Genomic DNA, 22,136 nt, shown 5'->3' with positions numbered 1-22,136 from the left:
ACCTTGGGAAAGGGGGCTCATTCCGGGGGGATTTGTGCTTTTTCGCCAGTGGCATGCGGTGTATATCCATGCGCAGAGCGGAGCGCAACGAGTCCGGCGGCGGGGCGGGTATATAAGGCGGGCGCCGGGGAGCGCTTGCCTTTTCAGTTGAGGACAGAGCTGGTGATCGGAACATGTCAGGGGGCTCCGCGGATTATAGCAGGTATGGCTGGGGGGCCCAGGCCCTTTCCTCCTTCAGGGGCTCCGTGGGTCGTGCGGAGGCGGCCGGGTAGAGGCGAAGGGGGGTGGATGTGGGCGCTGGGGCGCGCTGAGGGGAGGCCGGCGCTGCGGTCGCTCAGCCCCGCGCCGCGGCCCCTCCCGTTCTAGACGTTTCTGTCCCGGCGCTTCCCTTGCTCGCGACTCAGCGGCGGGTTAGCTCTATTTCTCCAGGCTCGCTTTTCCTTACTGGTTTTTTTTTTAGCCATCCCCTTGCACCTGAATACAGATTTTTTTTTTTTAAATTTAAACCGTAGACAACTGAGTCGCGGCTGAAATGTTTTAACGTCTCCACGAGGATTATTTTCGTTTGACATTCTGCTCCTCCCCCCGCGCCGATGGTTCGCCCCAGGTTGTGGGGCCGCGCTGGGGGCACGATCATTGTGTTTTGGGGGGGCCCCCCCGGGCCATCGCCCGGCGCCGTCCGCCCGCAGCGCCCGGTTTGCGCAATCCCAGGGGTGGAGCTCTCGCGAGAGTTCCCCGGCGGGGCGGGGCGGGGGGATCCGCAGCGGCGCCGGGAGCGCGCCCGCCCCTTCACCCCCCTTCTGCCGCGGGAGCGCGCGCCCATTCCCCGCCGCGTCGGGACCCGGCCCCGGGAGCTGGGAACGCCCGAGCCGGGGTGGGGGGAGGGGGGTAGGAGTTTGCCCGTTGGCAAAATCCCAGAGCACCTGCTGGAATGATCCGTCACGGGTCCCGCGGCGCTGGCAGCCGAGGTGCCGGCGCGCTCCCGGTCGCTGGTTGATCTTAACTAACAGCGTGTTCTGTTCATTGGCAGAGACCATGGCGGCCCAGAGGGAATGGAGCCCGATGGTGTCATCGAGGTGAGCACCTGTGAACCGACCTGAGAATTTAGTCGCTGGTGAAGATGGGTATTGTGTTTAATATTTTCTTTTTTTTTTCCATTACAGAGCAATTGGAATGAGATTGTTGACAATTTTGATGATATGAATTTAAAAGAATCCCTTCTAAGGGGCATTTATGCTTATGGTTTCGAGAAGCCTTCAGCTATTCAGCAGAGAGCTATCATTCCATGCATTAAAGGTATGTAGGCAATTTGTTGATTATCAACATGGAATATTTAGAAAACCATTGTAAAATGCATACATTGCTTCATTAGTGTGCAGTGATACTTATCTTCAGTCTTAAAAAGTGATATGATGGTACACCATCTTTCGGGACTGACCTGAAATGGAGAGAACTTTATAGTACTGATCACTTGATTCAAAGGGAATTTAATAAAACTAAAAACCATGAATGACCTCTGGGAGCAGTAAATGTGTATCCTACTTTTTTTAGGGTATGATGTGATTGCTCAAGCTCAGTCAGGTACTGGCAAGACAGCCACATTTGCTATTTCCATCCTGCAGCAGTTGGAGATTGATCTCAAGGAGTCCCAGGCACTAGTACTGGCCCCTACCAGAGAACTGGCTCAACAGGTATTGATAGTGTAGTTTAAAAAAAATAAATGCTTGTGTGTTGCATAGGTTTCAGGTTTCACAACTGTGAGACAACAAATAGACTTCTCAAGGGGCTGTAATTAATATCCATTCAGAACCCCTTTTGTGTGAAGTAATGGGGGATACAAGCTGGCTTCTGTCCCACAGGTTCTCTGCCTGCTTGAAAAGCTGAGTCAATGCCCATGCAGGGTGTGCTGGGGCAAAGGTACAGAAGCCACCTTCTGTGCTGGATGTGGTTAAGGTGTGGCAGCATCTCTAGCAGAAAACCAGCTTAAAAGCACAGTGTTCTGGCTGGAAACAAAATTTACTGGTTTTGGAAGCTATTGGAACCTGAGTGCAGTTGTGCAACATGAAAACTGCAGTGCACATGTGGTCACTTAGATTTTTATTTTTTTTTTATGTCTTTGTTTGTTTTCTTGACAATGTAATTGCATGTCTGCTTAACCTTCAAGGCTTGGTATTTTGTAAAGCTAAGTGAATGTCTCTTCACAAAACTTATAGAATACTTAAATTTTTAGGGTGAGAGTATTTGTAATGTGGGGTTTTGAAATGTTAAGCCCAACTTGAAATAGAAAACATCATTTTCAAGTAGAATATACTAAAATGCCAGTGCTGTAGTGACAGTTCTTCAAGGTAAAGCTAACATAACTAAATCAGACAAAAAAGAGTCTAAAAATTTGGTGGAACAAGAGCCTCTGATCAGAAGGTTAAGCCTTTGTTCTATTCTGAAGCCATTGGTGAGGTGGGAGTTGTCTTGAAGCCTGTGGTGCACTTGCAAACAGCTCACAGAATAGTACAAGTGCTTAATGCAGGCCTGAGCAGCTGAGAGCTTGGGCTCACTTTGGGAGGCCCTGCCTTCAGCTTAGTAATTGATTCATGGTAGTCACTCTTCCAGCAAGTTCAAGTAGTAAGGACAAAAATGTAACTTAAAGTGCCTCTCTGACTTAAGGTTAATGGTAAATAATGTGCAGTTAGGCAAAGTCATTTTAACAACAGTCTCTTCTAAGAGCTGTGTAGTCTTTGTTTGCTGTCCTGGTTTCCAAAGTCCATAAATGCCAGTGATGATGGTCCTTAATCTTTATTGTACCAGGAACTACTAATGGAAGGTTCTATTTTAGATCCAGAAGGTAATCCTGGCCCTTGGAGACTACATGGGAGCAACATGCCATGCTTGTATTGGTGGCACAAATGTGCGCAATGAAATGCAGAAACTCCAGGCTGAGGCTCCACATATCGTGGTCGGAACCCCAGGGCGTGTGTTTGACATGTTAAACAGGCGCTACCTTTGTAAGTATGAACTCAGTCGTGCTCTTAAATAAATTCCCAGTATAAATCTCATACCCAGTAAGAGCTTTTGCTGGAAAGGATAGTACTAAAGGAGAATGATATTCAGAAAGGACTTGGTGTGTTTCTGAAACCTCATGAGATGCTACTTTTTTTTTTTCCAATAGCGCCTAAATGGATCAAAATGTTTGTTCTGGATGAAGCTGATGAAATGTTGAGCCGTGGATTTAAGGATCAAATTTATGAGATCTTTCAAAAACTTAGCACAAACATCCAGGTAAAAAGCTTTTACGTGGTTAAATTGATGGATGCAGATTTGATTACAGTGTGGCTGAGAACTGAATTGTAGACATTGGTGTCCTGGGTACGTGCTAACACAGAGTAATGTGTTCCAGGTTGTGCTGCTGTCAGCTACAATGCCAATGGATGTGTTGGAAGTGACCAAAAAGTTCATGAGAGATCCCATCCGTATCTTAGTAAAGAAGGAAGAACTGACTCTGGAGGGTATCAAGCAGTTCTACATTAATGTTGAGAGAGAGGTTGGTATCAGTTGTACTTGCTCTGACAGGACAGCTTAATCTCTTACCTTCTTGTTAAAGCACTGTACTAAAATTGCAGGAATCAAGGCTGAGTTTTGGTTTCTGCAATAATGCTAGTAGAGTACATGCAAGAAGAAGAAAAATTCAGCACTGGATCGAAAAGACTAGGGTGGACCTCTTTCTTAATGTCCAGTGTCCTGTGTCTTAAGATTTGGTGCAACAGTTGATGCAAAAATATGACTTAGTCTCTTCGTACCAGCTTTCCAGATCATACTAAATACTGTGTGTGAGAGGATGCTTCATTAGTTGTTGTATTGGAGTTTTATTCTTTGTTTGGGGCTCTTATGTATGAGCTGTCCACGGCACGATGCATTTCCTTATCATCTTCCTTGTTTCTTTTCAGGAATGGAAGCTGGATACTCTCTGTGATCTGTATGAGACACTGACCATTACACAGGCTGTTATTTTCCTGAATACAAGGAGAAAAGTAGACTGGCTTACAGAGAAAATGCATGCCAGGGACTTCACAGTCTCAGCTCTGGTAGGAATTGATATTTCCCATCACTTCTGAAATGTCCTGTATGTACTGGGAAAGAAATGGTAATGAGGGGTATTAGAATGAGAAGCAGGAAAGTTATAATATAGCTGTGCAGTGCTGTATTATCGTTCCCCCTGCTTAAAGTAAAGTGCTTCCTTTCTATCCCTACCTGCTTCGTTCCCACGGCAGGTAGGGACGCTGGGTTTCACACACATGGCTGTTTCTTAGAGGATGTTCCAGTCTGGAGCATTGGAACTGTCTAACTGCAACTGTTCTTTAAATTCTCCAGCATGGTGACATGGACCAGAAGGAACGAGATGTTATCATGAGAGAGTTTAGATCAGGGTCAAGCCGTGTCCTGATCACCACTGACTTGCTGGTGAGTGTTACCTTACACTGAACATGTTCCTGTTATAACCTGGTGCCAAAAGCTTCATAAGTCAGTGATGGCTCTTGTAGCCTGAACTGTTGGGAGCCTTTTGGAAGAGCAAAGACCACGACTCCACTATGGACTGCACAGTTGTAGTTCATAACTAACAATGTGGCTGACAAAAGAACCAGGATAAATAAATTTTTAGGAAGCCTGTGACTTACATTAATGGCTCTGTGTCGCTTTCCAGGCTCGTGGCATTGATGTGCAGCAAGTGTCTCTGGTTATCAATTATGACCTGCCGACCAATCGTGAGAACTACATTCACAGGTCAGTGGCTCTGCCCACCAGTTTGTGTGCTCTGCTGAATGTCACAGCAAAGGCACAGACCCTCGCCTGTTCTTCCCTGTAGTCCTTGTCAAAACCAGGAGGTGTTACTCATCCATGCATACAGTAACTGCTCAAAAGCCAGCAGGAAATAAAGCCAGTTGTGGATGGGCTTTAGAAAAGCCCTGCATTTGCACAGCTGTGATTCTGAAAAAAGGGAGGAGCAGGACTTTGGACAATAAAGCAGTGGGAAAACTTAGATGTTTAAGAAGTTTGGTAATGGCTGATCATTCTTGAAGATGTGGGGAAAATGCCAGCTACTGAACTGCCTTTTATCACATAGGCTGCGATGAGTGATGGCAAAGCCATTACTGGCACATCATTGACAGCAGCATCAGCTTAATTTGGGGTCCTGGCTGGTCTTGAGTTTGTTGCTGCTCAGGGACCAGACAGACCTTGCTACTCGTAGCAAGCGAGTTGTATAGGGCTGCCTTCACTTGCGGAGGTCCAGCTGTGTTCCTGTTGTGTGTGCCATGTTTGCTCTTGGTGGCTCCTCAGTGGGATTCTTTCCTCTGTGGTGTGTCTTCTGGTAGCAGTTTGTTCCCCTAGGTTTAGTTAACTGCTTCTAGTGACTGTCCCTAAATTAAGTAAACTGTGCTTTGTTACTTGATGTAAAAAAATACAGGAGTCGATAGCAGCAGTTGATGACACAAGATGGTGCTCAGAACCGACGTTGACGTAATTTAGGACGTGGATTCGTAAGCGGCACAGTTTGAATAAAGAGCGAGTTGGTATTTATTTATTTCTTTTGTCATGATTATCCCCTAAGTTTTGTGAGCCGTTTCTGTGTGTTAAGCTCTCGCTGGCAAGGTGCTCTACTGTGCAGTGTGTAGGAAGGTAGAGCTGATGATGGTGGGTGTAACTAAACAGTACTCACTGATGTGTTAGTGACCGATGTGGGCTTACACAAAAATGTTGGACTTAAATTTTGCTTTTTAAAAAAACAACAAATCCTAAGTTTTCCCACTGGAAACAGGTTGAACTAAACTTCTGAAGTTCAGCGTGCTGTTCTATGTTACTGGATGTAATTGGATTTAGTAACAGTCTGATTGTTCAACAACGGCCTGTCTTCTGTGTGCCCTGTGCTTGGGATTGGATGCATGAGGGGTGGCTGTGCAGTTGAACAGAGGGGCAAGAGACTGACCCAGGACATTAAATAAAGATCTTACTTTACAGCCTAAGAGTAACTGTGTCTGCCCTGCTGCCATTATGGGATGGACCTTCTGCTATGCTGCTGGCAGCAACTGCTGGTTTTTCCTGACCAGAGGTGACTTTGGTGGCAGCTGGTCCTGTAAAGGCAGCCTAGGCTGGCCAGTGGCAGATGAGAGCAGCAGTTTGTGAGTGGCTCTTGCAAACGTGTAAAGCAGGTTGGAGTGGTTAACTTGGATGTAAATGTGCTTTCTTTTTGTGCAGAATTGGTCGGGGTGGCCGGTTTGGCAGAAAAGGTGTGGCTATCAATTTTGTCACTGAAGAGGACAAGCGGATCCTGCGAGACATTGAGACTTTCTACAATACTACAGTGGAGGAGATGCCGATGAATGTGGCTGATCTCATTTAGTCCCCGGGATGAGGTGGTTGTGAATCCAGTGCTCGCTGTTGCTGAATAGGCGATTCACAACGCGCATTGTGCTTCTTTCTTTGGGGATATATTGAATCTTGTCTCAATGCTCATTACGGATCAGAAATACAGATTTTTGATAAGAGAAGCGACTTTGTGTCGTGAGCTCTTGTGGGGAAAGCCATTGGCTTTGTCCACTTTAGGGTTAGACTGTTGGGGTTGGGTGGAAAGTCATGGGGTCTGTAAATTTTTTCTTTATTAGAAATTTATTTCCTAGTTCCATAGAAGTGGTTGTATTAGATGTTCTTTATCATTTAATAATTTACTTATGGACTAAAAGATATAAGTGCTGTATAAAGTCAGCCAATTATGTTAAACTAGCCTACCTTCCTTTATTGTATGTACTTACACCTCAGATTAAATTGGAAAGGCCTTTCAAAATCTCTAAACTTTTATAAGAGCATTAAAATGCATTTTTGTTTCATATGTATTTATTCAATAAAGTATTTAATTAGTGGTAAGTGTGATTTGGACCCTGTTGCTAAGCCCCAGCAAGCAAGCAATCATACTATTGTCTTAGTTAGGGTTAAACCCAGTAAAATTTGCCATATTGCACATGTCTTAATGAAGTTTGAATGTTCAATAAAATACTTCTATATTCACTTAAACTGTAAATAGTTGCTTCTTGGGTAGAGGGGTCTCACTTAGAAGGGTGCCAGCAGCCTGGGCTGTCTCAGGGTGGGAGCTGAAGGTGACAGGGCCCAGCAGGCAGCTTTGTCATTAATTTGCAGCGGTGTTTCTGGACTAGTACTGGGTGAGCTCCAAGTGCCAGAGGCTGTCCCTGTGTAACACAGCTCAGGGGTGCTGGACAAGTGTCCTTGACACTGAAACACCCTTTCATCAGTGTAGAAAATGGCTCCCTTAATCAGTGCTGGTTGATAAAACTCCCAGCACTGCAGCATTTTAGCTTCATTCCTGTACAAAGGCTTTTTTTAACTGCATTCAGGAAGGTGGAACAGGTGTTCAAAGCATCTCTGAAAGGAAATGTCCTAAAGCTGTTTGACCACCACAGAGCTGTGTTCATCCAGGTCACAGCTTGAAAACTGGGTTTGTGAGCAAGAACAGAGTAACACTCAGGCAGTCTAAGTAACATCTTTTGAACTTGACCTGCCCTTCAGATTTTTTCTTATGTAGCTTGAGTGAAGTAAAAGTTGCAACATGCTTACTAGAAAACTATTTTTGCAACATTTAATACTAAAGCATCAGATACAAGATAAGAGGTGACATGGAATCTGTTCCTTCAGGAGCTGAGTTCAGTCTGAAGCCAAGTTCAATAGGGATGTGATCATTTTGCTACGTCAATTCATTCAAAACCAACAGGGGCTGCAATGAATAACTCTTCTTCCTTTCTCTGCTTGCAGCTGATTATGTGTTCAGTCTATGCACGTTTTTTGATGACTTTACCTTTCCAAGTGTAAGTGCAACACAGAAGCATTACTGACCCCTCTGCTCTTTGACCCAGTGTAAAAAAAATGAATCGAATACTCCAACATGAGCTTTTCCAACTGCTGAAGCAGTCCTTTTATTGCAAAAACAGTACAAAAGTTCATGGGTCCATGTCTCAGAGCTGCAGCCACCCCTGGAACAAAGGGCTGCTGGAGGAGTCAGGTGTTCTGTGTGAGCTGCTGCATCACAAGGGCACAGAGACTCATCAGCTGCAAAAATTCGTCAGCACCATCCGCCAGGCATTTGTCCACTTCCTGCAGACAGAACAGAGGAGGTAAAACCCTCTGAAAATGGTGCTCAGGGCATCTGTGTCTTGGGGTACAGTGGAGAACCCCAAGGTGAAGTTTGGCAGGTGTTTACTGAATTGGCACAGATTTCTCCAGCAGTCACACACTGCACACCCCTCCTACTGAAGTGGGAACAAGAAGCTCTCCAGCCTCCATCTTCCTGGGGAGGCCACAGCATGGCAGCTCCACACACAAAGGGATGTGCCATTGGCTCTGAAACGACCTGCCAGGAGCATCCCTGCAGGGCATCCACACCACCTGCCTGTCTGCAGTGAATTTAGCAAAACCTCCACCACTGCTGCCTCTTCTAGGTCAAAATTTAGCAAGTTAATGAATTTTTTATTTTTTTTTAAAGGCATATTTTACACATCAGAACAAAAACTTGCATTTTGAAGCTCCCAATTTTTTTGAAGTGATGACTTAATTTTGTCCTAATTTTTCTCCCCACCTTACATGAAAAACAACCAAACCCACAATCCTCTTGCTTGAGTCCCACTAGAACAACATAATATGATCAATAATTCACTTAACTGGGGTTCGATTCCTTCTCATGAAATTTCTCAGGATAAAAATTTAGCTTCTACCAAGAAACATTAAAAAAAAATTATGATGTACCTCTTGGGAGAGACCCTACAAACAAAAATTAGTCAGTGAAGATTAACATGGTTTGGTTTTTTTAACTGAAGCTACAGACTCACCGCGAGTTTCTCCACTATGACAGATTTCTGCTTGTCACTGAAATCTTGGCTCTCCACCACCGTGTCGTGCAGCTGGTTTACAAGCTGAGCAACAGCAAACCCCTCATTGATGAGATTCTGTGCCAGGGAGGGAGGAAAATGGAGGTAATTCAACTGGGAACCCAATCTGAAAAATTCTGTCTGAACTGAAAGACTGTGCTGAAATTTAGTATGGAACTTCTACGTTTTGGAGGACAGTTCAGTAGCTTGTGCACAGCCCTGCCCTGCATCCTGCCTGACAGAGACCCAGAGTGAGCAGCCAGGAAAGGCTGCACGAGCAAGGCAGGCACAGAGCAGTAATTTTGCTCAAATGTTCTTCCAACTTCTGACAATTCACATCTCGGGGATTTTGTGAGACATCTCAAACATTTAACAACCTCCACCGAACCTGTCCAATCTTACTCTAAAATTAGGAAAGCCTGGCATCCACAGCATCATGTGGCAGTTTCACAGCCTTCTCATTTTAAAGTGCCACCTACTTTGATTTATTTTCTTCATCTGGTTGTTGCTAGTCTCAGGCATACAGAGATCTGTAAGGCCAAGGCTCTTTTGCTAAAATAAAAACCATGGTAACTAAAGATAGCTTTTTTAAAAAAAGCAGTAGTGCCCAGTTACAAAACCAACAAATACTGAGAACAGTGGTCAATGAAGCCATTTAGGAAGAAAGAAGTTTATGGAAATAGAAAAAGTTGGTGCAACCTTATTTTTCTGTACAGCTAAATCCACTCCCATGCTTTACAGAACTGTGTGTCCAATTGTGCCACCCACCACGAAGCACCTACTCTGGCAAGTGGAGAACAGCTACAAACCACTCCATTAGATTAGATCAGATCACAGCCTGATAAAAGACTATGCCAGCCCTGAAGGTTTGGATAATCCATATCATCACCTCTTAAGATCAACACAGTTTCAGACACTATGTAAGTCAATGTGAAAGTGTAAGACAGGGACATCTGCACAAACCCTTGCACAACAATTTTAAGATCTGCTACAAGTTTACAGGAGAATAAATCCAGACTCAAACCCAAAGGTCCTGCCAAGACTATCCAGTGAGGCTCAGCCAAGCAAAAAGCAGAAGGCTGATCATAGTGACTTTTTTCATAAAGCCATGGAACATTTCACTGGAAGGGGGAGTGGTACTGTGGCTGGCTCTCTGTAGGGGACAACTCCTTGAGTTAAAATCCAGTTCAACACTGACTGAACCTGCTTTAACCTCTCGAGATTAGGAATTTCCCATTATTCAGAAAAATTCTGTATTAAAGAAAATAAACTCACCACTATAAAACAGTAGCTTTTGCTTTCTCCAGCAAGGTCTATTTTAAGTCACTGCAGTTTGTCTTACAAACTTAATCACTAGTGCACCATAAGATTACCATGAAATATTTTAAAACTGAAGAGTTATTACAGCTTTATTCAGATACTTCTCATCTAACACAGCTTCTGAGTAATGAAGAAGGTGACTAGTCCAGGGACTACTACAGTCCTCTGAAGAGACAGTTCTAAAGGCCTGAGCCAAGTGTCTCCCTCAGAAATGCTACTCTGCCTAATTCAGCCTAACAGCTCCACATGCCACCAGTTTAACTCAGGAGAAAACCAGAGTCCCACTGGTAGGGAAGTTTATTTGCAGCTTTGACAGCTTTTCCTCAGAAGGGAAAGCCTGGAGTTCTAACTGGTAAAAGACACTTCCCAAAACGTGCATCCAAACTGATTGAGGCCAATGTTCTGCTGCTGCAGCCCAGCAACAAAGGATTCAAAGGGCAGTGACTGAGGAAAATATTCAGGCTGGAGCACTAAGAGGACTTTACCTTTGCCAGTGTTTCCAGTTTCTCAAAGGAACCACTCTGGCACCCCAAGAGCAGTTCATCAATTGTCTCTTTAGGGATGACCTGTAACAAGAAGTGACATTTCTTAATTTCTACTTTGTAAACTTAAAATTGATGTTGATGCTTACAGTAACAGATACAAACTGCTCATGGCAGAGGCCATTTCAGCATTTCATTCCTCTGCACACCCAACCGCTTTAAGCAAGTATATGACAGACCCACTAAATTCTGAAAGTGAGAGTTAGGCTTTAGTATTTGTCCTATATTGGTGATATTAAAACAAAAACCATAAAGACAGTGAACTGTCAAAGTCACCTTCATGAATCCAACACACAACTGTTACTCAGGACACTAAGTGGAGGACATACTTCAACATTGAGATCAGCCAATGCTTTCTGCACCATTCTACACTAAAACAACACAGCAAATCAGTTTTATTTCCAAAGACACACCAGGGACATCCAAAAAAAGCCCAGTGCACTAAGATCAGACAATAAATCCGAAGAAAAAAGGTTGACAGATGCCATTATTTTGCTCTATGCAGGGAAGAGCTGCCCATTTTCCTCTCTACTCACTGTCATTCCTCCTGGTTGAGTGTCTGGATAGTTTGTTTTCAAAGCTTCTTTATTAATCTTTTGTACTAAGGTCACTCCAGGGTCACAGAAGTCATGTATGACCAAGAACTTCATGTTTTTATGAAGATGTAAAGTTGGGTTCTTTTGGTTTAAACAAGCATGACTCATTCAATAATGGAATTTCATGCTTCTCTTTCCTGTCATTACAGTCAACTTCTGCCAAGTTTCAGATATCTGATATCTATTCAGATATCAGCTCTGTTTTACTGCTAGATACACAAAACTGAACAATGACTTCACTGAGAAAATTGCTTAAAATTGTTCTGTAAAACACTGCACAGAAGCAATTGCCTCTGGTTCCATTAAAGTGAAAACCTCTCAGCCCTTACAATTACCTGTGATGGCAGCACCTTCAAGGGAAATGCATCCGTCATTAAAGCCCATTTATTTTTCAGCTCCTCAACTCCTAATCTCACATTTCTTACTTTAGGGGGTGTTTTGTTGCTATAGGAACACCTTCACATATGTTTTGTTAAATGCACTTCCTCCCAGGTTTCTCCTGTCCCTGTCAGTATTATCTATGTCATTCTAGAATAAATCACTGCTGTTTTGTTAAAAAGCAGAATCTACACAGATCCTTGAAGAGACACTGTCACTGTGAACATTTAAGTTGTAAATGAGCTGCTACTGAAAGTCATTCCACTGTGGAGCTTCCAAACCATATTTTCAATGATCTATACATATATATATACACATATATATATAAAAGCACAAAAAATGTTCTAATCTACTGTTCCACAAAAGGCAATACATTTTGCATTTATGGGCAGAATATTTCAACTTGTTTGAATTATAAGACTATTCTACAGTTTACCATGATTTACAGAAGAAGTTGCTAGAAACTTGCTATGTAGCAAGTGTACAGAATCAGGCAGTCTTTAAAATTCTGGTGGATACTCTGTTGGTACCATACTGCAATGCTAGTAGGTACTGAACAATTTTTTAATCCAACTTTAAGCAACAGCAGATAAGGGTAACAAAATGCTTTTCAGAGTAATTACAGGAGAAACTGCAAAGCATAGCTTACCCCAGCAATTTCAGTGACTATCTTCTCTGTGATCTCCTTGCCACCCATTAGGCGAGTGGCACTTTGAAGGAAAGTAATTGCTTTTCTTAAATCTCCTTCTGACACTTTCACAAGGTATGACACTGCCTGAAAAACAATGTCAGAAAATACTAAATTATATGCTCACTGTTAATTAAAATCTAGTACACTTTTTTAATACAGTTATTTTAAAACATCAAGCAGTGCCTAAAGCAGATTTTCAGAGCCAGGCACAATACACAAGTCACAAAGCAACCTCTCTACTAACACAAATGTGTGCTGGCAGTTTCAGAATGAAGCATGGTTTAATGCCAGTGCACTTAGCAGAGAATAAAGAGCCCTACAGTTTAGCTTCAGTCTTCTCTGGTGGACACTTCTCTGGTTTGAGGACAACTCTTAAAATTCATCTCGTCTACGGAAGGAGAATAATACCTAACTGAGTTTATGTATTGCATTTCGTACTGTTGAGCAGCCTGGAAAAGTATGCTGACTTGGTCTCTTTCACTGCCATGCAATTATGCACTGGATTAAGCAATAAAACTACATGGCAACCACGAAGTTACCTCATTACTGATCTTCACATGTTCCTTCTCAGAAACGTCCAGCAGCCGCTGCTGTTGGATACTGTCCGACAAAGGCTTGAAGCGGAATTTGGAGCATCGAGATGTTAAAGGTTCAATTATTCTGAAAGAAAGGAATGTAAGTGTTTGGAAAATCAATGTGTGGGTAAAATTCATACAAAGAAAGCTATCAAAGTGGAAAAGGTTTAAATAACCTTAAAACTGCAACACTGTAAAAAAAAAAGTTGAAACCTAAATATTGTTTCAGTCTTGCATTCATATAGTCACATCTCTACTGACTGAAACCTATGAAAACTAGATATCAATCTCTTAGTGGGGAAAAAAAAAAAGAGACTACAGAACAGGCAATAAGTCCAAATAAGCAAAAAGTCCCACATGTACCTGCTGATGTAGTTACAAATAAGACAGAAACGTGTTGTTTTAGATTCTTTTTCCATGGTGCGTCTTAAGGCTGCCTGGGCTGCTGAAGTCATTGAGTCTGCTTCATCCAGGATTACAATTTTAAAAGGAGGACACATTTTACCACTGAAAAGTAAGAAGAAACCTGTTATCCAGGAGACATGCAATGTACAGATCAAGGAAAAACCAACAACAAAAAACATAAGCAAAAAAACCACTGCAAATAGCAAATCATATTTTACTTAAGAATGTATACTTGATAAACATAACACATTCAGAGGTTCTGTCTTTTTTTACTATTTTTAGATAAAGGACTAATATTTGTAATTAAGGGTGGGGGGGTGAGTTCCCATGGAAAGACCAACACTTGAATGCTGCAAAAGTCCTCTAAAACACATACTTTTGCTTTTTCTTCTTTCAACACCTAATGTAGCTCATCTTTTTACAGGTTTCCTGATTCCCTGAACTCCAAAGAACACTGCAACAGACTGATTTCAGTACATAAGACTATTTTTTGCCAGACAGTCCTGGCATGCAGTTTCTTCCTGCTACTTTCCACAGTCCACACACATGGTTTGACCTGCACAGGGTTTCTCACCACCTAACGCCAGAATCCTTTTGGCATCTTACAAACTGAACCCATCTTGTGTGAGATCCTCCACTAGGGAAGTAACTTCCACCATGATTTATGCAAAGAGGTTTTTCCATGGCAGTCAAACATCTGCAAAGACAACAATGTGTGACCAAACCCAGAAGTCTTGATCTTACAGGATTTTCCCTGTCTGCCTCCAATGCTAACAGCACGAGCAAAAGATCCTCCCGGCTATTCAAACCCCCCAGCATGAAATTCCAGGAAGCCAAAGCTCAGCCAAAGCACTGTGTGTTGCCAACTTTTGGGCAGTGCTGACCCATCATTTATATTGGAAAAAAAACCAAGCACATGCTTTGTCCAAAGCAAGAGGGGTTTGATCCAGCACTTACTCTGAACGGCTCCCAGATGCAGTGAGCTGAGCAAAAGCCTTCACCTTTTCCCGAATCACTTGTATTCCGCGCTCATCGGAAGCGTTTAACTCAAGGACTCTTTGCCGGAATAATTCAGGCCTGCAAAATTTTTATTACAACATGTCAGCTGCTAACCCTTGTAATGATACACTGTAGAGTATATCAACAACCCTTCAGGCTGCTTTGAATGGCAGGGATTATTTTTATCAGCATTACTAAATAACATTGTTAAAAGACAGTAAAGTTGAGAGCATTAAATGTTAGGTATGAATTTCCATTAGCTATTTTTAGACTCTCCTCCCAGGCTACAGAAAACAATGAAGTATAAAATTACATCAGTTATCCAGGAAAAAAAAAAGTAGGAAGTTGGCTTCATAAGTTCAGAGCACTATATTATCTGCCTTTTTACTTATATCCTGAGAGCAATGTGGAATAACAAGTAAAATGCCAAGGTACAGTCACTGGCAGTACTACCAAATGAATTATCTACAAAGTATAACACATGCAGTATTTAGCAGCAGTATTACACAGCAGCAACTCTGATTAAAAAAAACCAACTCAACAACTAATACACTGGATTTTAAATCCTGGGAATCAAAAGGGACTCACAATGTGAAGTTGTCTTCCTACTACTAAAGTAGAAGTGGTTCTCTCCAAAAAACAATGAGTCAAAAATTAAAGATGATGAATGGGATGGGGGGAGGTACTGAAGTCAGCACTAGATTTGATAATAACATCAAACACCTCCTCATCCATTTTTTGCTTATGGATCACTGAATTCACTACTCAAAAATTCCCAAGTGTTACAAGTGAGCTGATGAATGTACACATGCTGACTCCCAGTACTACTTCCAGACCCAATTCAGTGATGCACAGACGAGAGATTACAATTCAGACATTGTATGAAGTACTTGGAGAACAACTTACTGAATAAATCATAAAAATTGGAATTCCTTTACAAAGTTCAGTAAGGCAGATGCAAGTCATATTTTTTTCCATACCCTGCTATAGGGTTACATGGCTGTTAGTGTTAAGTGTTGTAAGTCTATACTGGTAATAGAATCCAGTGGCTTGTGGTAAGACAAATGAGAAAGAAATCTCATGTTGGAGCAGAATTAGAATGTGAAGATATTCCTGAAAAAATCCTGGAAACTACATAAAAGTAGGCAATGACCAGAGGCACTGTGTCACATGATTAGAAGACACGTGACAGTCAATTACACCAAAGCAACTTGATTTCAGCTTACCCAAAGAGTTCTCTAGCAGCTGCTAAAATAGTGGAAGTCTTTCCAGTTCCAGGTGGGCCATAGAACAACAGATTGGGAAGCTGAAACAGCAAGGCACCATTTTTAAGAAAAGTAAATGAGTAGAACAAACAAAAACCAGCAAAACCTACTGAAAATCTGAACATCTAATAGAACAGAAACTATCTACTCCTTACAGTAAACAATACCAAGTCTTTCACTACTAGGTCTTTAAAGGAGGACAAACAGTTGCTGTTTATAAGGCAGCATGAACAAGCTGTTATTTGGTGGCACCATCACATGTTCTATCAAAACTAATATTCCCTTTTTTTTTTAATATATATAGATACCCCAGGACATGTCTGAGATCACTAAGGCCTTCAGAATTTACTGTTATGACTGCAGTGACATACAAATCTATTCAAGGATGACTTTCAAGCAGCCTGGATAACACTAGCAGTGCACTGTGACAGCACTGGTCACAGGTTAACTACTACCCCTTGCTTTCTCAGCTCCCCAGACTGCCTTGTCAAGCCATGCTGGGAATTCTCCACTGCAGTGAGCACAGGGCAGCTCGGGAATGCCTGTGATGGATTCAGGGAGGGCAATGCAGACACAGGCACAGGGACACTCCCAGTGACTCACTGCACTGCACAGCCCTGCCAAATTCACACCCACCCAAGGAGTTTTCAAAGGAGACCAGTGGCATTTCTTAAAGAGATTAGGTTAATTGATCTTTAAAATAATTTAATTAATGACCTCAGCATGAAAAAAAAGACGGCATTAAGGAAATATGCTGACACAGGAAGATCAAAGCAGCACAGCAAAGACTGCAGTAATAATTACAGGATGACATTTAGCAGCATGAAGCAAAACAATCTCCCAGTTTGAGAATATAACTAAATATCTGTTAGATACCTGAAATTCATCAGCTGGAATAAAAGATGGTTTTGTTTTGTCTGTCAGAGAGCTACCATAAACCAAATTTGTATAAGCCATGACTGAATTTTGCCAGAAATCAAGCTTTCTAACTAGCATAGGAATGATAGCTTTCTATACTATCTCAATTAATCCCTTTCATAAATTATCATTTTAAAACTGCTGTCTTTAACAGTAGATGTTCCAGTTCTACACTCTTAAAACAAGAATCCAAAAGTCCCCTCTGATCAACAGCAAAAAGACAAACCTCTCAGTCTGACTTGATTTCCAGCCCTTAATAAATGTTCTATTTTTAAAAAGAGTCAACTAAAATTAGATTAGAGAATTCTATGCTGAATATAGCACTCAATGCTGACAGAATGGGAACAGCAAAACCAAAACCATTCAAAGAGCAGAGAAAAATGCAGAAGTACACAATCCATAATCAAAAAATGAAATAGAGACAATCATTTTGGTACCAACCAACCCATTCTAACAACTAAGACAAGACACAGAGAACAGATTCAACTGTGTACATACTGTAAAAGTAGAGAGAAGAATTTCAATCTTCCATCAATTTCTAGTAAATAAATAATTTTCAAGTTTTGCCTGCTTTTTCTGCCAATCAATCATTGCTTGTTTCCCTAATTCCCTAATTAACAAGCAAACTGCATCACATACTAACATTTTTTCAAATTGAGACACACACAACATTGTTGTGCTCCTCTATCTTTTATGACAGCTCCAGGGAGATGAAATATGTACTGAATGACAGCTGAAAATTCACCAACCTCCTCAGGTTAGGACACTGCAAGGGCAGATGTTTTCAAGGAGATTCATAATTTCATGACTCAATGCTAATTCACACACTACTAGTTCTCAAAACAAGCATTAGCAGGTAAAAAGTTTTAATAAACTGTTTCTTAATTCCATTACACTTCTACTTTATTACTGTTTGTTTCAACTTCATTTATGCCTTTTTCTCATGGAAGTATTTACACTACTTTTTCACCAAGCACAGCCTAATCCTTTATGTAACTGTGGCAGTATTTTTAAACAAACTGCAACCTGATCTGGTTATGCATTTTTCTACGCTTGCCAGGGGTAAGCAGGACACCTGCAGGCATCACCCTGTTTATGGGAAAGTCACTGCATACAGTGCAAACCCCAACTCCTTTTCCAGAAGTTCTGGCACAAGTGAAGATGCAAATTGCAATGATAATCCTACACTTCACTCTTTTTTCAGTCACTGAGGTACCGTGAAGCAAATGAAAACTAAGGAATACTGTGCCACTTGTCAGATTCTTTGCAAAAAACACAAACAAATGAACAGTCCTGGCAGACAGAAATCAACTGCTCCAGTTCAAACTCTGGTCTCCACAGTTCATAACAGGACGGATGCTTGCTCTTACAGATGGAGATATAACAGGGAGTTACAAGTCCTGCTGCATTTAGAAGCTCCCAAACCAAGGCCCACAAATACAGGCCAATCAACAGAGGACTAGTTATCCATTCTCAACACTAAGGTTTAAATAAAGCACATGACACAAACCTACAGCGTTGTCACAGCTGTTTCTTTGATGCCCCCAGATCTCCAAATTCAGTAAGAACTTCTGAATAAGTACCAGCCACCTCAGAGTTTCAGTTACACTTCTGCCTTTTTGACAGAATAAGTCCTTTCAAGAACTAATAAAAATGTCCAAATTTTAAAAAATGTCAAATATAAAGTACCTGCATGATTTTGTTCTCAAATACCTTGCTGAGTTTGGGTTGCTATGGCAAAACACAAAGCCTCCAACCACAAGCAGAAGTTATGATTTGTCTGCTCAACTCAGGAGGCCAAAAGTGTACTAGTCTCTGAATCCAAGAAACACAGCTGATCCAGAAGCTGTAAGGTTTTAAATAACTGTTGCTCAAAATAGAACTTCCCAACCCATAACCTAAGTGATGTTACATAACTGATATGTCCAGACAGAAGAGGTGGCAGCACCTCATTTTCCCTTGACTGTTAACAGTTCCTTCCTAATTACCCCAACTGTACAAATACTGTAATACAGCAGCATTAGTGTTGAAACACAGATTTCTGTGGGTACAACACTACGTGACAAGGTTACATTACAACAGCATTCTCAAAGCAAATTGGAGACATGAACTAAAGAAACGAATACAAGTCCTTCCAGTTCTGTCATACCAGTTTGATTGTGGCTCCCCACGCTCAAATGAATAAGGCACTTTTGCTTTTGCAAGTTCTAATTAGATTTTCAGAGGGAAACAGACTCACACTAGTCAAAATAAAAACTGCAGAGAAAATTGTTAAAAGTTTCAAGTACCAAAGACTCCCTGTGCATATTGAGCATCAGAGCACACTATGAGTGAATAGCTTCTTGAATAAAACTCTGAAAGGTCCAAATTGCTTCATTTAGGTCGGGGTGAGCAGACAGCCATATCACAAATGGCATTTTCAGAACATCCCTGCCAACCATCTCAGGTGGCACTATCAGATCACAAAAACAGAACCAGCTTTTGAAGCACAAGAATGACAATTCTAGGGGAAGCATGGAGGAAAAAAGGTCTCAGCTCGTACGAAGGAAGAAATTGTTCAGATTTGAAAAAAAAAAAAAAGCAGGGCTATCTCTTGGCTACCTACTTTATTTCTGCCTTCATTCCTTGCACCTCCCCATCAGCTGGTTTGGAAGAAATAACCATCATACATACCAAACATTTACTAAATTTTTATCCAAAAGCAAATGCGACTGTAAACAAATGCAACTGAAAATGCTCTGCTCATCTTCTTTATACTCTTAAGCCACAGAAGAAAACACTGCAGTGAAGTCAGAGCAACTGTCACACTTAGATTTTTAGAGCCAGACTGACTTTGAAACTTTAACCCAAACAGTCTGGGTATCACTATCCAAGTAGTAGGCCTGGCACTTATAAATTAAATTTCCCTCATTAGCAACCAGTTTTAGTGTTTAGCAGTTTCACAGAAGCACTGATAGGTCACTAGAACTGTTCAGGAATGGCTGGCAATCCAGTCATTCTTTCCCCTTTTCTCTTAAACATGAATATCAAAAATACTTGTGGAATAGTAGTGAGGAGACAACAAAGGCCTTTTCAGATTTGAAGCTACCAACAAGAAGTTTACCATTTGAGCTTTTCCAGAAAAACTCCAAACTGTATCATGGAGCTGACACCTTTACAGTGTTTGAAGGGCTGGAAATACCAGAAGCTTTACACACATATCACAACATTCAGTGAGGAAGTCACTCAGCTTGTTTGTAAAGTACCAAAAATGATCATTGCTGAGTTGGAAAAGAGGAATTTTCGTTACCACTGGCTCAAGTGTCTGTCTAAACTTGCTGACTAGCTAGATGTTACCATTACACTCACATCAGCACCCTCCAGGGACTTCTTCAGCACAGCAACAACTTCATCCTGGAAGGCAACTTCATCCACATTTTTGGGGCGACTAAATAGAAAGACATTAAGTACAATTTATTAGCTAACAAAGTTTCAGAAACAAGCTGAAATTGAGAAAAACGACATTACATCAGATAATGAAGAATTACAGTGGATTTTGTAGCTGAGGTCAAAACCATAACAGAAAATCTAACATCTCTGGTCCACGTTACCGAAGCGATCTAATTCCTCAGGAAGCTGTTTGTCTTTTTCTGTTGTAAACACCTGTAAGAGCTGTTTTTAGAAGTGGAATTGCAATATTTTACCACTCTGTGGTAAAGGCTCCACACAAAACCAAAGCATTTCATGCACTTATGCATGGAACCACAGCGATGAAACTGCATCGCTTGACATGGGCAAGAAGCGTTTTCTGCCCAGTAGCATCCACAAAGGGCTCTTATAGCAGCTCACAGTGCTGAGTTTCATCCAGAACAGGGCAAGTTAAGCTGTCCTCCCTGGTGTGGACACCTACAGCTGCGACCCCCCTTGCTGTGCACCCATTGTCTCTCCACAACCCTCCTGAGCCAACCCCTCCCGAGCCAACCCCTCCTTCACGGCCAGCGACCTCAGAGCATCCCTTACTATTTCTCCACCCAGGGGATGGGTTTGGTCCTCTTGCTCTCCCCGCTGCTCCCCGCCGCGCCCTTTTCCTTGGCAGCCACGGGCTTGGTGCTGATGGAGGACGGGCCTTTCAGGAACGCCTGCATGGCTGCGGCGGTGCCCGCTGTGCTGTTCTGTGCCGGGCTGTGCCGTGCCAGACCCGGCCGGACCCCCCGTCACAGACCCCGCTCAGCCGGAGCCCCCAGGCTCCTCAGGCCTTTCCCGCCAACCCGCCGCCGTTGGGGGCGGGGCCGCTTCCGCCCGCCAGGAGCCAATGAGAGCGCGCGGTGCCGCCGCGGGGGGGGAGCGATGACGTCACCCCGACAGCCGAAGGGGAGGGCGGAGACGATGCGCGCGCCGAGGGCGCGAGGCGGGCGGTGCCTCAGGGAGGGCACGCGCCGCCCCCTCATAGGTGGCGGGGCCCCAACGTGGAAAAAAGAACAAAAAGCCCCCATCAAAAAACCAAATATAACCCCTAAAAAATAATACAAAACCCCTGAAAAGAACAAGCGCCGTACGACAGCAAGCGGAGGAGGGGCTTCTCTCTCCGATGGGAGGTCCTGAGGCAGCGGCCTCTGCCATGACGGCCGAGGTTCGTCTTGCGGGCTCTGAAGGTGCCACCGAGTGAAGTGAAATAAAACTCAGGGGAGCCCGAGGCCTTCACGGGCCTGTCCTGGGTCGTACATTTGCGGCTGTACGGGCGTCGTTGCTCAGCCCTGCCCCGTCCCCCGCAGCCGCCGTGGGAGCGGCTCCCCCGGTGTGCAGGCTCGGGGTTATTCGCTGAACTGAAGCGAAAGCGAATCCCTTGTGCTTTCCCGTTACCTCTAATAAACTCCATTACAGTAAAGGCAGGGGGGAAAATTGAGGAGTGTGATTGATGTGACAGATGCCTTTAAATGATGAAAAGGCCTCCTGGTAGATGTGACAGTCGTGGTGCACGCCCACGTTTCCATGTGCTGGGTGGCTGCACCTTATCCTCCACCAGCCTCCACACACCAGCTCTGTGGATAAAAAATGGAAGTATTTCTGCTACCAGCAGCTGTGTATTGTGTGGCTGCAGATGTTCCGCTTTACTATTTTCCCTACTCCTGGCCACGAGGCACAGACAGAGTAGTCTGGGAAGCCGCAGTAGTTAACACCCAGAGGAGAGCCTGCGGAAGGGAAAAAGAGATTGGAAATGGTCTCTATGGCAACAGATGAGCAGCCTTTGGAAAAGGAGATATGGGGAAAAATTTAGGCTGAAAATACATCAGTCAGTGGGACAAACCTGTAATCCTTCTCTGGGCAATTTTAAATAAGCTGTTTCCTCTCATCTGGCATTCTGCCACGAAGAATGAAATCCAGATTGTAGCCTTAGCAAGAAATGCCCACACATATAATTACTGAAGTTGTCTTGTTTTAGATGAAAATGCAATGATCTTTTTTCCCACTGTAATTATATTTGGTACTTCCAAGTCATGGTGACAACTGATTTCTGAAATCAGTTTCTTTGTGAAACTGTATAAGGCTTTG

At 42.8% G+C, this 22,136-nt stretch overlaps 3 protein-coding genes and 3 non-coding genes across 6 annotated transcripts in view; 5 read left to right on the top strand and 1 right to left on the bottom strand.

The window, feature by feature from the left end:
- The first annotated feature begins 52 nt into the window (after window positions 1-52).
- Window positions 53-7,056, top strand: EIF4A2 (eukaryotic translation initiation factor 4A2). The gene is made up of 11 exons (XM_064665982.1): window positions 53-202; window positions 1,031-1,076; window positions 1,164-1,296; window positions 1,552-1,691; window positions 2,831-2,999; window positions 3,164-3,273; window positions 3,392-3,535; window positions 3,939-4,076; window positions 4,363-4,452; window positions 4,694-4,773; window positions 6,244-7,056. Exons 1-11 carry the CDS (start codon window positions 174-176, stop codon window positions 6,386-6,388), a joined length of 1,224 nt encoding a protein of 407 aa, XP_064522052.1. The 5' UTR covers window positions 53-173; the 3' UTR covers window positions 6,389-7,056.
- On the top strand, window positions 1,403-1,473 carry LOC135419976 (small nucleolar RNA SNORD2). Its single transcript, XR_010433247.1, has one exon. It is a non-coding gene; the product is annotated as a small nucleolar RNA SNORD2 (small nucleolar RNA).
- On the top strand, window positions 3,581-3,760 carry LOC135419974 (small nucleolar RNA SNORA81). The gene has a single exon (XR_010433245.1). It is a non-coding gene; the product is annotated as a small nucleolar RNA SNORA81 (small nucleolar RNA).
- LOC135419966 (small nucleolar RNA SNORA63) lies at window positions 4,159-4,286 on the top strand. The gene has a single exon (XR_010433235.1). It is a non-coding gene; the product is annotated as a small nucleolar RNA SNORA63 (small nucleolar RNA).
- An 884-nt stretch (window positions 7,057-7,940) lies between the features above and the next one.
- On the bottom strand, window positions 7,941-20,871 carry RFC4 (replication factor C subunit 4). Its single transcript, XM_064665987.1, has 10 exons — window positions 20,607-20,871; window positions 19,956-20,034; window positions 15,651-15,730; window positions 14,383-14,502; window positions 13,384-13,527; window positions 12,985-13,105; window positions 12,404-12,529; window positions 10,724-10,804; window positions 8,880-8,996; window positions 7,941-8,148 (listed from the first exon to the last, which is right to left on the bottom strand). Exons 1-10 carry the CDS (start codon window positions 20,729-20,731, stop codon window positions 8,053-8,055), a joined length of 1,089 nt encoding a protein of 362 aa, XP_064522057.1. The 5' UTR covers window positions 20,732-20,871; the 3' UTR covers window positions 7,941-8,052.
- A 169-nt stretch (window positions 20,872-21,040) lies between these two features.
- MCF2L2 (MCF.2 cell line derived transforming sequence-like 2) overlaps window positions 21,041-22,136 on the top strand; it is a 163,587-nt gene continuing 162,491 nt past the window's right edge. The window contains exon 1 of the mRNA XM_064665941.1: window positions 21,041-21,216. The gene's annotated coding sequence lies outside the window, so the exon portion shown is untranslated. The remainder of the gene's footprint in view (window positions 21,217-22,136) is intronic.

The sequence above is a fragment of the Pseudopipra pipra genome, chromosome 10 (assembly GCF_036250125.1).
Source record: "Pseudopipra pipra isolate bDixPip1 chromosome 10, bDixPip1.hap1, whole genome shotgun sequence".
Classification (NCBI taxonomy): domain Eukaryota; kingdom Metazoa; phylum Chordata; class Aves; order Passeriformes; family Pipridae; genus Pseudopipra; species Pseudopipra pipra.
Note: the sequence above shows the minus strand (reverse complement) of the source record. Positions and strands in the feature narration are given on the sequence as shown.

Bases quoted from the DNA above. Each gene is read 5' to 3' on its own strand.
- RFC4 (XM_064665987.1), bottom strand. From the start codon at position 20,731: ATGCAGGCGTTCCTGAAAGGCCCGTCCTCCATCAGCACCAAGCCCGTG. The intron at 13,528-14,382 runs GTAAGTGCTGGA...CTTACTTTTCAG, and splicing joins GCATCTGGGAGCCGTTCAGA to TGGTAAAATGTGTCCTCCTT. The intron at 12,530-12,984 runs GTAACTTCGTGG...ATTGTTTTTCAG, and splicing joins ATGTGAAGATCAGTAATGAG to GCAGTGTCATACCTTGTGAA.
- EIF4A2 (XM_064665982.1), top strand. From the start codon at position 174: ATGTCAGGGGGCTCCGCGGATTATAGCAG. The intron at 3,536-3,938 runs GTTGGTATCAGT...GTTTCTTTTCAG, and splicing joins ACATTAATGTTGAGAGAGAG to GAATGGAAGCTGGATACTCT. The intron at 4,077-4,362 runs GTAGGAATTGAT...TAAATTCTCCAG, and splicing joins ACTTCACAGTCTCAGCTCTG to CATGGTGACATGGACCAGAA.